A 13,867-nucleotide genomic window follows, 5' to 3' on the forward strand; every position below is an offset into this window, starting at 1 on the left:
CAATGGACATGGGTTTGGGTGGACTCCAGGAGTTGGTGATGGACAGGGAAGCCTGGCATGCTGCGGTTCTTGGGGTCGCAAAGAGTTGGACATGACTGAGCGACTGAACTGGAGTTCTTTTTTTAAGCTTTTTTCCAATGTCATAATTCTTTTAAACCAATTCAGACTCTTTTAAGAGGAATAATAAAATTCTATTACAGTGTAGAATTACTAAAATATTTAAACCTGCTTGGGTTTCTTATAATAGACAAACATAAGACTTTTGAAGTGGATGTTAAATGAGCATTAAATCTAAAATTGACTTCCTCATTTGTTCTTGCACTACTTACTGTTCTGTCTTAATTTGTATACTGAAAAATGTACCTGTTCTTCAAAGCATTTGAGCACTCTGAATGCATATTGCCATATTGTGTGGCTTGTAAGATTTTATGTGATTGCACATATGAAGGTCTTTATTTTTTTAAATTACCCGTAGAAGCATGTCTTTTCCTTTCAGTGATACACTTAAAAAATGCAGCTGAGCTTAAAATATGGTAATCTCTACCAAAAGTGGATCCTGCTGTTCCTGTTGCAAACAGATTGGTAGATAGTATATTTGGAATCCAGTGCATAATATTTACCCCACTCTTGTTCTCCCCTCAATCTAAAATGTCCTCCCTTCCCATCTGATATGGCTAAATCCATTCTGCATGTCTTCTAAGGCTTTTTCCTAAGTAACTTAAAAAAATGTAATATCAATTTTCATGCAGAATTGTTAAAGCCATCTATTCAGTTTATGACCTGAGTTAGATAATAATACCACCAAGTACATCTGTCTTTAATTTGGAAATATAAAATAGTCACATCGTACGTGTTTTCCTAGAGATTTCAGTCTTAAAATATCTCCTGCTTTGTTCTTATTAGAATCTCTGTTGTGAGAAAACTACATTCATAGATTTCTGCAAGGATATGTGTTCCATTCCTTTTGTTTTTTTTTAGAATAGAGGTTCTCAACTTTCTTTGAAGCAGTAAGCCCTTTGAAAATTTGCTGCAAACTGTGGACTCTTGCCTAGAAAATACATGTATATTTATGCACATATTTAGGTTCAGAGACTTCTTGATTTCTCTGTATCCCATGCATGCTAGTTAAGAACTCTTGCTCAGAAGTACAATTAAATCCTTAGGGTAAGCCTGACCATCAAGAGGGCAGTGTTCTCAAACCACATTGTTTTGCTCCCCTGATTAAGTTGCTTTTATTGACTAGTACATTGTTATGCTTCACCCAGTATGGAGGAAACTTGAGAAACAGGATGTGAAATTCACTTCCGTTTTGGCTATAGTAATATTGGAGACTTTGTCACTATTTCATTGTTTTTCAAAGCATTAGATTGCTATCCATTAGTGCGGTATTAGAATAGTTTGGTGGTCTGAGCCACCAAATATGAATTGATTTTAGTTTTTTTCCTCTGTATTATATGTAAATATTAATAAAGGCATATTTGATTTTAATGTTACCATTTTCCTTTATAGTGTTAGTACTGTTTTATGAAACTTCTGTTTTTGTTTTTTATATAATGTATGTGCTGGATTCCTGTGTAAAATATATTTCCTAAATAACTGTTTTGTGGTTTAAAAGCTTAAAAACTACTGCAGTCTATCATACTTTCTTTTAAGATATAATCAAAGGAGAAACTTCTTGTCTTTTTACTATCTATAAAATGGGAGAGGTAAAGTGCTACCTCATAGGATTGTTATGAGGTATAAATATATGTAAAATGCTTAGAACAGTGCTTTCCTAGCACCATAGTAGATGTTCAGTAAATGCTAGCTATCATAATTACCAAGAAAAGTAATCTTCAGTGCTGGTGTTTTGTTTTTATCTTAAATGCACACTAGAGACTTTTGTTATTAAGAATGTCCTTTATTTTGGCTGTCAAAAAATAAACCAAGAGATAAATTTGTGGCCAGAGATTAATAACTAACCTTTTGTCCATCTTCCCTTGGTCCTGAGTTCATTACTTTAGATTTTCTGTTGTATCTATGTAAGCAGCTCTCATGCCCTTTCTGGAACATCAGAGTTCTCAAAATATGGCGTTTAATTTGATTCCATTAAAATTTCAGAGTTGTTTTCATATTCGTCTGTGTTAGGAGGAGAGGTGGAGGTTCTTGTGAATATTTGCTGCCTGTATTCAACTAGGTGATGAAACAGTAGCTGCCACCATGGTTAGTTGCTGTCTTTTTTGATTGAGTCTAATATAGAGAAGAGAATCTTGATACTCCATTAACTGTCGTCTGCCTTACTGAACAAGATTTTAAGTCCAATTAAATCTGTGCTTTGTAGAAATCCAAGTTATAGTAGATCTTCATGGTGAAGCTCTTCTAAATCTTTTTATACATTGAAATAGAAAGTGGTGCATCAGAAACTTTAAAAATAATATGGTTCAATATTGTTCTCCATAATGTGGCATCAAAATTGATACTTAATTATTCTATGTTAATATTAAATATTATCAAGGTAAATGTTACTGTAATACATATGTATCTGTTCTAAAATAACAAAATTTCTCATCAATTTCTAATTCCTAATGAAATTTTTGATTCAGTTAAATCAATTTGTATGGTAACAGTGCTTGGGCAAGGAGATGTTACTATTATGGAAATATAAGGAATTGCAATTTTTTAGACTCCTTCTAGCCATATGTGTTTGTTAAAACTAATTTCTCATTTGTACGTTTTTAGAAACATAGTATTTGACATTTTGAATCTTTAGTGATAGCCTGCTAAGTCACTGCAGTCATGTCTGACTCTTTGTAACCATATGGACCATGTCCCACCAGGCTCCTCTGTCCATGGGATTCTCCAGGCAAAAATGCTGGAGTGGCTGCCATGCCCTCCTCCCCGGGATCTTGCCCACCAAAGGATAAGACACATGTCTCCCGCAGCTCCTGTATTTCATGCGGGCAGATTCTTTACCGCTGAGCCATGGGGAAGCCCTTTTAGTGATAGAGAAATCCATTTAAAGCTGAAAAAGATAATCAGACTTCTCTACACTGAAGATCAAATTTTGTTAAATGAGTACTCCCATGTGGCCCAGAATTTCTGAAAGCACAAATGCTTAGAAATCCATGGTCAAAGTTATAGAATCTTTCCCTTTTGTTACTTTTAACAATTTGGAGGATTTGTAATGCAGGTTGCAAACCCAAACAACTTTGTGAGAATTTATTCTTGACAGGAATAGATTTAAAGAGTTGGAGTGGGGAGAATCCGGTGATTGAGAACAGAAGAGAATGGAAAAGAAAACAGAGTAGAAATAAGGATTTTTACAGTGAAGTCTAGATACAATAAATGGTGAGAGAAGTCCAGACCTCAGAAAATATATACCTTTATCTGCTGAGATGTTAAAATCTGAGATAATGTTTTTATATGGGAGAACGGGTGGCATGTGCATTTCATGTGAAATTATAGTGGTCATAGCTTTATAAGTATTTTAAATTTTAGGAAAAAATTACAGCAGTATTTGTTTTGTCAGAAGTATATGAATTTTCCTAATCTGTGAATGTTAGGATAGTTTCCCAGCTACACTAAAGGATACAAATGAAGGAAAATCAGTTTTGATCTTTGAGATCATGAGGAAACTTGGGGAGGTCAGTGACCCAGGCATAAAATCAGTAAGGCTTGAACATTTAAAAAAATATATTGATAGAAAGTTTACATGGGCAGGATCAGTAGTTAAAGACATTTTAAATGATATTATAGGCTTTTTATAGGGCTCTCTTTTTCTGAGCATAAGATTATTTATTGGTCATTTTAAAGTTTACTTGAGACATATTTCCACCAATTCTTGCTTTCCAAAAGTCCTAAGTTTTTCAAGGGCTGCTGTATCTTGCTGGAAGGCAGCATGGCTCAAGGGAAGGAATCTGAGGCTTTGAAATCAGAAAGACTCAGATGTGTAAATTAGTTTTGCCATTTAGTTATTACTGAGGTCAGTGATATCACTCTAGCTCTAGCTTTATCTGACTGGTATATGTTAATTTTCTTTAAGGGTTATTGTGAGGTTTAGGTATAGAATGTAATTGTTCAACAAATAGTAGCTGCTGTTACTAGTCATTTTAAGGAACCTAACTTGATGACTGTGGAAGGATTTGTTGTATTTTGATTGTTCTAAAATTTTAAAAGCACAGTTGTTCAGAACTGAAGTACAGATAAAGAGAAATTCATCTAATTTGTATCCATTTTTCATTGCCAGTGCCTACAAGTGACTTTTGTATTTTATTAACCATATGCATTTTTATAAAGTCCTTAATTACATGTATAAATGGCTTTTAATGTTATTTTATTTTTTAAAATTTAACTTGTTAGATTTTCCTATTAAATTTGCAGCATTATTTTGTGATAGACTGTTTTTCCATCTACTTACAAACTTTATAGTTGTAAATACAGTTGGAGGTGGGCCTGGTATTTAAATATTTGAAGCTTTCTAATGGCAATACAGAACTGGTTCCCTTTTTATTCTTTTCTGATGCTCAGAATAAATTACTAAGAAAAATATTCTTTGTGTCTCAGAATGAGCATTATATATTTTCAGGCCCTTTTGAAGAATTTTGTAGTCTGTAATATAACTGTGGTATGTGTTACAATTACAGTGGCCAATAAATTTTATTTCCATTTGTTTAGTATTTCCTACCTGTTTCAATTCCACAAAGGTAAATTCAGTTGGAGAGTACTAAAAAATAATAAACTTTAAAGAAAACCTTCAAATATACTTAAAAATTAGCATTATGATTATTGTTAGATGTGCTAGTCTTAGCTCATTAATAAAACTTTTTACCTAAATGAAGTTTTTTCCAAAGTATGTTGTGATAGTTTTATTTTAAATTACATTGCAAAGGGTTTTGGGCTTTATTTCTTACCTAATATGTATATACTGTCCAAACATCTAGTTAGGTGAAACTGAAATGATTAACTTTTTACGTTACAGGAGATTACCTGGGGCAATTGATGTTATTGGTCAGACTATAACTATCAGCCGAGTAGAAGGAAGGCGACGGGCAAATGAAAACAGCAATATACAGGTTTAGTATTTTATGAATTATTATTTTTAAATGAAAGATTATATCTATGTTCTGGTTTAATTTATTCAGTCATAGCACTCTCCTGTGTGTTAGGTACTTTTGGTGCTTTTAATACAAAGGGGATTTAAAATGTGAATCAATCACTGCAACATAATCACTATGTTATTATAAAAACTGTTCTATTTAAAATGTATAACCTTTGGATATTTTTCAGTAAAATTTCTTTTCCTTGCTATGAGTGTGATATATAGACTCATTGGACTAAAAAAGGAAGGTATGGGAAAAGTTTAAAGAAGAAAATAAAATCATCCATAGTTCTGCCATTTAAAGATAACTACTCTTAACATTTTGATACACCTTTTCCTCATCACTAAGTAAGATTGGGACAGATACAACTACAATTATATTTTTGTGTATCCATTTTTTCCCATTTAAAATTATCATTTGCATTTTTCCATATTCTTAACAATTTGATTTAAAATCTCCTCTTGATAGATTTATTCTATGGCTGTACCATAATTTATTTAATGTGATATTTCTGAGAGAAATAGATCTCATGCTTTTCAGTTAAAAGGATGAAAGGAGATGAGTTATTAGTAGCTTGGATAACTCAAGTTTGAACTTGAGTAACTTAAGATTTTCAGCTGTTAATTGACCACACTTTTTCATTATTAATTTTCTCTAAGTATTTTAAAAAATATCCAAAGTGTTCTGATTCTTATTACTTTTAATAAATTAATCATATGAATGTTCTTTTTAGCACCTTTAAAGGTAAATTATTCCTAAACTGGAAGACAATCCTCTTTCTTTCCCCCACAATTAAAAGGCCATGCTTATTCTTAAAATAACTCTGCTTTCTACTTTAAAAAATAGCTTTTCAACATAAGCCTTACAAAAATTACTGTACTTAAATGTAGGAAAAGTTAATGAAAGGAAGGATTATCTGTTCAAATGATATGCTTTAGCCAGCAAGGATTTGAAAAGTATAAATATATAACATTATGTTGCCTGCTTTTTCTGTTTTTCCAAACACATTTGCATATTAGAGTCCATCAGGGATCTTGTAAAAAATTCATATTTCTAGGTGCCACTCTCCTGTAGGTTTGATGCTTATCCCTTACCTATTGACAAAGATTGATATTTTGTAAATACTTTTGCTTATTGAGTATAAACCCTTGTTCTTAAAGTTCCAAGGCTCAGATGAAGAAGCTTTTTATATATCCAGTGCCTGTTACTTGCACCCTATTTGATGCATGCCGTACAACCTCTTACTTTGCAACCTGAGATGACAGGCTTTGGTATAATGCATATCTGGTTCTGCTGCCATCTTAGTTTCTTAATTCTGATATCTGTGACTAATGATTATAATGCCTTAATTTGAATACTTTAACTTTGGTTGAGTAACAAGATAATACTAACTACATTTTATTTGTGAAATACTTAATTGTCTCTTGCTTACAACGTTATTAAATCTCTTAGTTATTCCATAAGAATTTTACTTGTAATGATTCATTTTTTCCTAGGCTTTGACTATGAACAAATGTGTGTTTGAGTGTATACTCACATACGTGTAATGTTCACTTATACCCCATACATAGAACAGTTAGTCCTACTTCTCCAAAATATGTGTATGTGAATAAAACTTATTTCTTAGATTAAATGAGATTCATTTACTGCGTTTACTCTTAGATAAAAATATTTATTCACCTTTTTACTTAACTGTGCTCTATAATTTTAGGTCCTTTCTGAAAGATCTGCTACTGAAGTAGACAACAATTTTAGCAAACCACCTCCATTTTTCCCTCCAGGAGCTCCTCCAACTCACCTTCCACCTCCTCCATTTCTTCCACCTCCTCCAACTGTCAGCACTGCTCCACCTCTGATTCCACCACCAGGTAAATAGTAAATAAGACATTTGATTCTGAAAGAAAAATAGCCTATGAGTGTTTTTAAATTTTGAACTTAACAATTAAAGTATATATTTGAAAACAGAATCTTCACTGCATTACATTAAAAGTAATAGAATAAGAAATTTATGCTCAATCTTCAATAGATTGACACTAAATCAGATGTATATGTGTCTTAACAATTTCAGCAAAGCAAAGAGGCAGTGTACTAAAATAAAGACAAGTGGACTAAAACTGTGTTCTAAAAATATGATAGTGATTCCCCAAATTAAAGTTGCTGATTGTGTATGTATAAACTCACATTGAGTCATGTTACCTTGTTTTGAAAAAAAAAAAAAATTAACGATACTTTTAAAATTGCATAGGTTAAAAAAAATTATATCTATGAAGAGAATGAAATGAAAATCTCAAGTCCAGTTGTTGTCTTTCTTTGTATACTGGTTTCCTTTTTGGATACTGTTTCTGGGTGCCAGGGGCCTATTAAACATGACAGAAAATTAATGTCAGTTTTTATAATATTCTTAGCCACTTTTGGTTATTTATTAAAAGCTAGATCAGTGGTAGTAGGAAAAAATTTACAAATAATTCCCTAATTGTATACTTCCAACTTTTGTCTGATAGCCTTCGTTATTTTATTCACAATAGACTTTTAATATTTATAACCCTTGGCCGGTTTTTAATGCAACTAACCAGATTGAGATAATTATTTTCTTCCTAGGGAGAGCTCCAGTAATAAGGGTTAAAAATTAGCTGCTGGTCCTAACCAGAACTACATGTGCCACATACGTAAAAAGTTGCTTTTTATTAATAAAATCAGTTTATACTAGAGAGCCACATTGACTCACTCACGTTGCTTTTGCCAGAGAGTTGTCTTTAAGAGTTGGCAGTTCTGATTAGAGTACAGAGGCATTTAAGGGATCTGAATAATCCTTTGTAATATTCATCCTTTTCCTCTAAAATTCAGCTATTGCATCAGCCCCACAACCACAGCACGTTTGATTTCCTTCTGAGATTCTGCTTTCCAAAAAGGATAAGAAAATTATGAAACATGACTTTGGCTTTAGGGAATCTGTTGTCTCAAAAATAGTAGAAAGAGAAGATTAGATAGGTATGACTTGCTTACTCCAGACTGCATTATTTCTCAAGTTCAGTGAATTTCTTGTTCTGACAATAAATTGCTTGTTCTGAAGCTGAAACCATTCAGAAGTTAAGATTCAATCTGTGGTTATTAGATCTTTGATGTGGTGAGAATTAACTAATGAAGAGAAAGTAATGAGGACTTAGTGATTCATAAATGGATCTTTTGTCCTGTGAGAAAGATAAAATGTAGAAATAATGAGACTAAAAGATGATCGGTGCATATGGTCATAGTCTTTACATTGCTTTGTAATCTTATTTAATTACTAAAGTTGATTTAAAAGAATTTTCTTATTTACTACGTAATATAGTATATCCCCAGGTATTCTTCAACACTTGTTATTAAAGTAAGTGAGAGAAAATAGTGGTACAAAATAATAACAAAGGAATAAATACCTCACTGGTGTAAGAATATTTAGAAGCTCTGTAGGATATTGATAGGCAGTGGCATTATCTGGATGTGTGTACTTTTTCAAAATGGTAAAAATCATTTCATTTCTTTGCCATATAATCTCTGTTTATAAGGATAACAAATCTATTATTAAAATGTTTAGATTAGCTATGGAATTATACCGTAGAGTACCACTGATTATATTTTTGTTGTTTAAGCTGTTTAATGTTAATTTGCAATTGCATGCTTTTCATATTTTTAACACCTGTACAGATTTCTTTTGATGCTTATCCTTATATTACCTTTCCATGTCATCCTGTCAGCATTTAAGGAATACAAATTCAGATGAATTCTAATGCTGATTTAAGCAGTATATATTGGTTGGGATCTTTGATATAGTGAGAATTAACTAAATAAAAAGAGAAAATAATGAAGACTTGATTCATAATGGGTCTTTTGTCCTATGAGAAAGATAAAATATGGAAATAATGAGACTAAAAGATGATCAATGCATGTGGTCATAGTCTAACTGGTATATTTGCTAGGGGTGATGGTGAGGGAAAGATACTAGTTCATGTTAAAACCAAGTATTTGTAAGTTGAGACTATCTGGATTACTCCTTATTTTTACTAGATTGTGAGCTGTTGGAGAGAGCATAAGCACTCCATTTCCGTCTGTGTTTCCTCGCAGTGCCAATCACAGAGATCCTGTGTATACCTGACATTCCCTACATGTGTTAGCTAATTGAGTTAGCAACATATTTATGTATCCGTAACACCAAAGAAATTTTCAGATTGACAGTTGGTACAGTCACACAGGCTCTTATCAGTCAGAGTGGGCACTGGCTTTAAACAACAGTATGGCTGCATTAATATATATACCAGATGAATATAGGCAGTGATTAAAGCCACATTTGCAGTTACCATTTACCACAGAGTCATATGATTACAGCATATTCTGTAGAGTTTGCTATAATTTAGATCATCTTAAGAATCATAAGCGGCTAATGAAAGAAAGCTGTGGCTCAAGCAGTCTTTTCGTAAGTATTGCTTTTAAAAGTACTCTGTCTTAGAGAAACCTTGGGTTTTCTTTTTGCCTCCTTCAGAAATACTGAAAGAAAAAATGGAATAAATCTTTGGAGAATTAATTTAAACATTCTAATGTTGCCTTTGTTAACATCAGCTTTCAAATGTTTAAGTTTTTAAGACTGTAGAGCTGTATATGATGGAACAAATATAGTGATGTTGTATTATGCCCTTAATTTGGGGTGTTAATCCAGATTTGTCTGGAATAGTCCTATTAAACCTATTGTCCCAGCTTAATTGTTGTTATTCACTCAAAAATGCCCTGGTGTGGAGGGTAACATTTATGATCAGCTCGTGGAGGTTTACGGCTGTGGCTTATTGCATGAGGAGACACTTGTGGTGGTGGCTTGGTTGCTAAGTTGTATCCGATTCTTGCAACCCCAGGACTTCCCTGGTGGCTCAGATGGTAATGCGTCTGCCTACAATGTGGGAGACCCGGGTGCAATCCCTGGGTTGGGAATATCTCCTGGAGAAGGAAATGGCAACCCACTCCAGTATTCTTGCCTGGAAAATCCCATGGACAGAGGAGCCTAGCGGGCTACAGTCCATGGGGTCGCAAAGAGTTGGACATGACTGAGCGCCGTCACTTTCACTTTAATGGACTGAAGCCTTCCAAGCTCCTCTGTCCACGGGATTTTCTAGGCAAGAATACTGGAGTGGGTTGCCATTTTCTTCTCCAAGGGATCTTCCTGATCCAGGGATCGAATCCTGGTATCTTGCATTACAGTCGAATTCTTAACCCACTGAGGTACCAGGGAAGCTGCTTCATTCAAGAAGCTTTCACTGTAAAATAGTTAACAGAAAAGAGATGTGTTGTTTCCTCTCCCCCTCAAACACACATCTACAGCGTATGTGAAGTCTTGTTATAACAGACAAAGTCATATTTCTGGCCACAGTAGATTTGTCTAAAGAGTAAAGGAGGTTTTGTATTGGCGAGTACAATAAACATGTAAGGGACGTTCGGTCCTAAATTAATGTTAGGACTTCTGGATTAGCTTTTCTAAATGGAAAAGTAATATGGTTCCTTGCTACCATACTGATAGTAGCTTGAAAACAAACACTGTAACTTATTCAAGATCTTCCTTAATTTTCAGAAAATCTGTTATTTTTAGTAATCCAGAAAATACTTTCTATTGTATGAGTTTTTTCAGACACACATTATTAGTGTGCTTTCATACTTTCACTGAGTAATAATAGAAATAAAAGTTAATGTTTATTGAACGCTACTGTTGAAAGCACTGTTCTGAACACATATCATGTTTTAGCTCAATTTGATTCTCAATACCATCTGAAGTAGATACTATTCTGGTTTTACAGATGAGAAAACTGGAATCATAATAGAAAGTAGCAGAACCAGAATTCTAACACAGGCAATTTTGCTTGAATTCCTGTTTTATTCAACTACATTGAAATGAAGAAGTTAATCATTACCTATCTGTATTCACCCTGGTAACATGGCCTAAAAGCTCTTTTAAAAATTTTTCTTGTTGTGAAAGTGCATGCATATATATTTGTGATTAAGGAAGTTAGGGAGTGAAAAGTAGGAATCAGACTTTAATTCAATTAATTGAAGTTTTGGGCTTCCTAGGTGGCTCAGTAGTAGAGTCCGCCCACCAATTCAGGAGATTCAGCTTCAGTTCCTGGATCGAGAAGATCCCTGGAGAAGGAAATGTCAGTCCACTCCAGTGTTCTTGCCTTAGAAATCCCATGGAGTGAGCCTAGCAGGCTATAGTCCATGGGGTTGAAAAGAGTCAGACACGACCTAGTGACCAAACAGCGACAGTAATTGAGGTTTTACTGTTTGCCTGATTTGTGTTAAGAAGTCTGTTTTCTGATTAAACCAGTTTTTAAATACTTGTGTGTTGGAAGAAAAATTGTAGAATTGGAAGGATTGATATTATAGAGCAGTTGATTTTGTGTGGGTATGTGTGTTTGTGATAACGTGACGTAAGATTGATCATCTTACCCATTTGTAATTGTACAGTTCAGTGGCATTAAGTACATTCACAATGTTGTGTAACCATCACCCCTATCTATACCAAAAACTTTTCCATCATTCATAACAAAGCCTATATATTCATTAAAGATAATAGTAGCTGTACTACTGTAGCTTCTGGTGGCTTCTTTCTGTCTCTCTGAATTTGCCTACTCTTGGTGCCTTATATAAGTGGAGTCGTACAGTATTTGTCCATGTCTGGTTTATATTATTATTTTTAATAACGTTTTAATGCACAGTTGTAAATAGGCTGTTTTTTAAACTTTGATCAAACTGTATTACGTTTTATGATAGATTTTTAATTTAATTTTAAATGTTAATTTACTTTTAGTGTCATATATTATGTTCATTTTTATATAATTTAGTTTGTTGAACAGAGAAGGGAGAGTCAGTTTAACTCCTTAATCAATGTTAAGGCTCATGTGAATATTGTTCTGTTAAGTCTTGGAAACAATTGAAATCTAGCACATGAGTAGAATTCTACTAAGTTGAATAAGTCTCTTTGCTTTACGGAGATGGAGCCCAGACCATAGATAAGTCATCTCTGCTTTTAAAGTTGGATATAGAATTTAATGGGCTTCCCTAGAGGCTCAGACAGTAAAGAATCTGCAGTGCAGGAGACCCAGGTTCGTTCCCTGGGTTGGGAATATCCCCTGAAGAAGGGACTGGCAACCGACTCCAGTATTCTTGCCTGGAGAATTCCATGGACAGAGGAGCCTGGCAGGCTATAGTCCATAGGGTCACACACAGTCAGACATGACTGAAGCAACTTAGCATATATGCATGCATGCATAGGGTTTAGGCTCTTTAGATTTCAAAATGTATAAAATTCTGCATTTTAGAGCAAAGTATTTTTTTTCCTAAAAGACTTTTGTTAGGTAGGTAAGACAATTAGCATCTTAGTAGTCATCTGCTGCTAAGGCACTTCAGTCGTGTCCGACTTGGTGTGACCCCATAGACGGCAGCCACCAGGCTCCCCCGTCCCTGGGATTCTCTAGGCAAGAACACTGGAGTGGGTTGCCATTTCCTTCTCCATAGTAGTCATCTAGTACTACAAATTATATGAACCTAAAAATCTTGTTTGTTCCTTAAATATTTTGAATTTGAGTTAGTGATGACACATGGGGCTGAAAGCAGTTTACTTCCGAAGTTTTTCAGTATTTCCTCAGGATTTTCATTGTCTTTAGATTATTTTCCTGTTAGCAGTCTGGTTTCTAGTGCAGTGGCTGTTAAGCTTTTTGGTCACAGATCCCTTTATACTCTTAAAAATTACTGCAGACCCCAAAGAGCTTTTCTTTATGTGTGACATATTCATTTTTTTATTAGAAATTAAACCCAAGAAATTAAGATATTTTATTTAAATACTATTTTTAATGTATATCTAATCCAATTACACACTACGATAACATTTTAATGAAAAATTATTCTTCCAGAATGACAAATTTTAGTGCAAAGTGTGGCCTTCTTTTACACCTTGTAAATCTCTTTGCTCATGTGGCATAATACAAAAAAACTGGATTCTCCTGTTTGCTTTCTCATTAAATCAATTGTGATTGCACATGTCATGTAGCCTCTGGAAAAATTCATTGTACATTTGTAAGAGAATGAACACGAAGATGGCAAATAACATCCTAGTGTTTTTATGAAAGGAGTTTTGACCTTTCAAATTCTTAGAAGGGCCTTAGGGACACCCCCAGGAAACTCCAGATAATACTTTGAGAACTGCTACTTTGCAGAAGCTTGGCTTATATTCAGTGAATATTATCTGCACCCTTGAGGAAGTATAATTTTGTCCCTTTATTTGAGAAATTATTTTGTGAGTATAACATTAAGCTGATTTTACAGTTTCATCAAGATTTTTGGTCTTACGCAGCAAATCTGCAGGTTAATCTATGCTATTTGCCAAAAATGTAAGCACTAAAAATGTAGTTTCCACAAGTACCTTTTGAAAAATAACTTCTTGAATTTTTGAAGAAGTACTCATTTTCTGTTTTGTTATAGTTTTCTATATTAAAAAAATACAATAGTCTATAGTGTAAACTCAAAATAGGGTATAATGCTAATTGTAATGAGCACAATTTAAGTTTAATAGCTATTAAAATGGAGAAGGCAATGGCACCTCACTCCAGTACTCTTGCCTGGAAAATCCCATGGATGGAGGAGCCTGGTGGGCTGCAGTCCGTGGGGTCGCTAAGAGTCGGACACGACTGAAGTGACTTAGTAGTAGTAGTAGTAGCAGCTATTACAAGCTTCTTTAAGATGTTGATTTTTGAATGTCTTTTTCTCCCTGTGGATACTCC

At 33.9% G+C, this 13,867-nt stretch overlaps 1 protein-coding gene across 14 annotated transcripts in view; it reads left to right on the top strand.

The window, feature by feature from the left end:
- The window catches only part of FIP1L1 (factor interacting with PAPOLA and CPSF1), a 66,799-nt gene that overhangs the window by 31,704 nt on the left and 21,228 nt on the right, over nt 1-13,867 (top strand). For all 14 annotated transcript variants that reach the window (XM_055588586.1, XM_055588582.1, XM_055588575.1 and 11 more), the window contains 2 exons: nt 4,958-5,051; nt 6,790-6,946. In XM_055588586.1, the coding sequence (XP_055444561.1) occupies nt 4,958-5,051; nt 6,790-6,946 (251 nt within the window). The remainder of the gene's footprint in view (nt 1-4,957; nt 5,052-6,789; nt 6,947-13,867) is intronic.

Source organism: Bubalus kerabau, chromosome 7 (genome assembly GCF_029407905.1).
Source record: "Bubalus kerabau isolate K-KA32 ecotype Philippines breed swamp buffalo chromosome 7, PCC_UOA_SB_1v2, whole genome shotgun sequence".
NCBI lineage: Eukaryota > Metazoa > Chordata > Mammalia > Artiodactyla > Bovidae > Bubalus > Bubalus kerabau.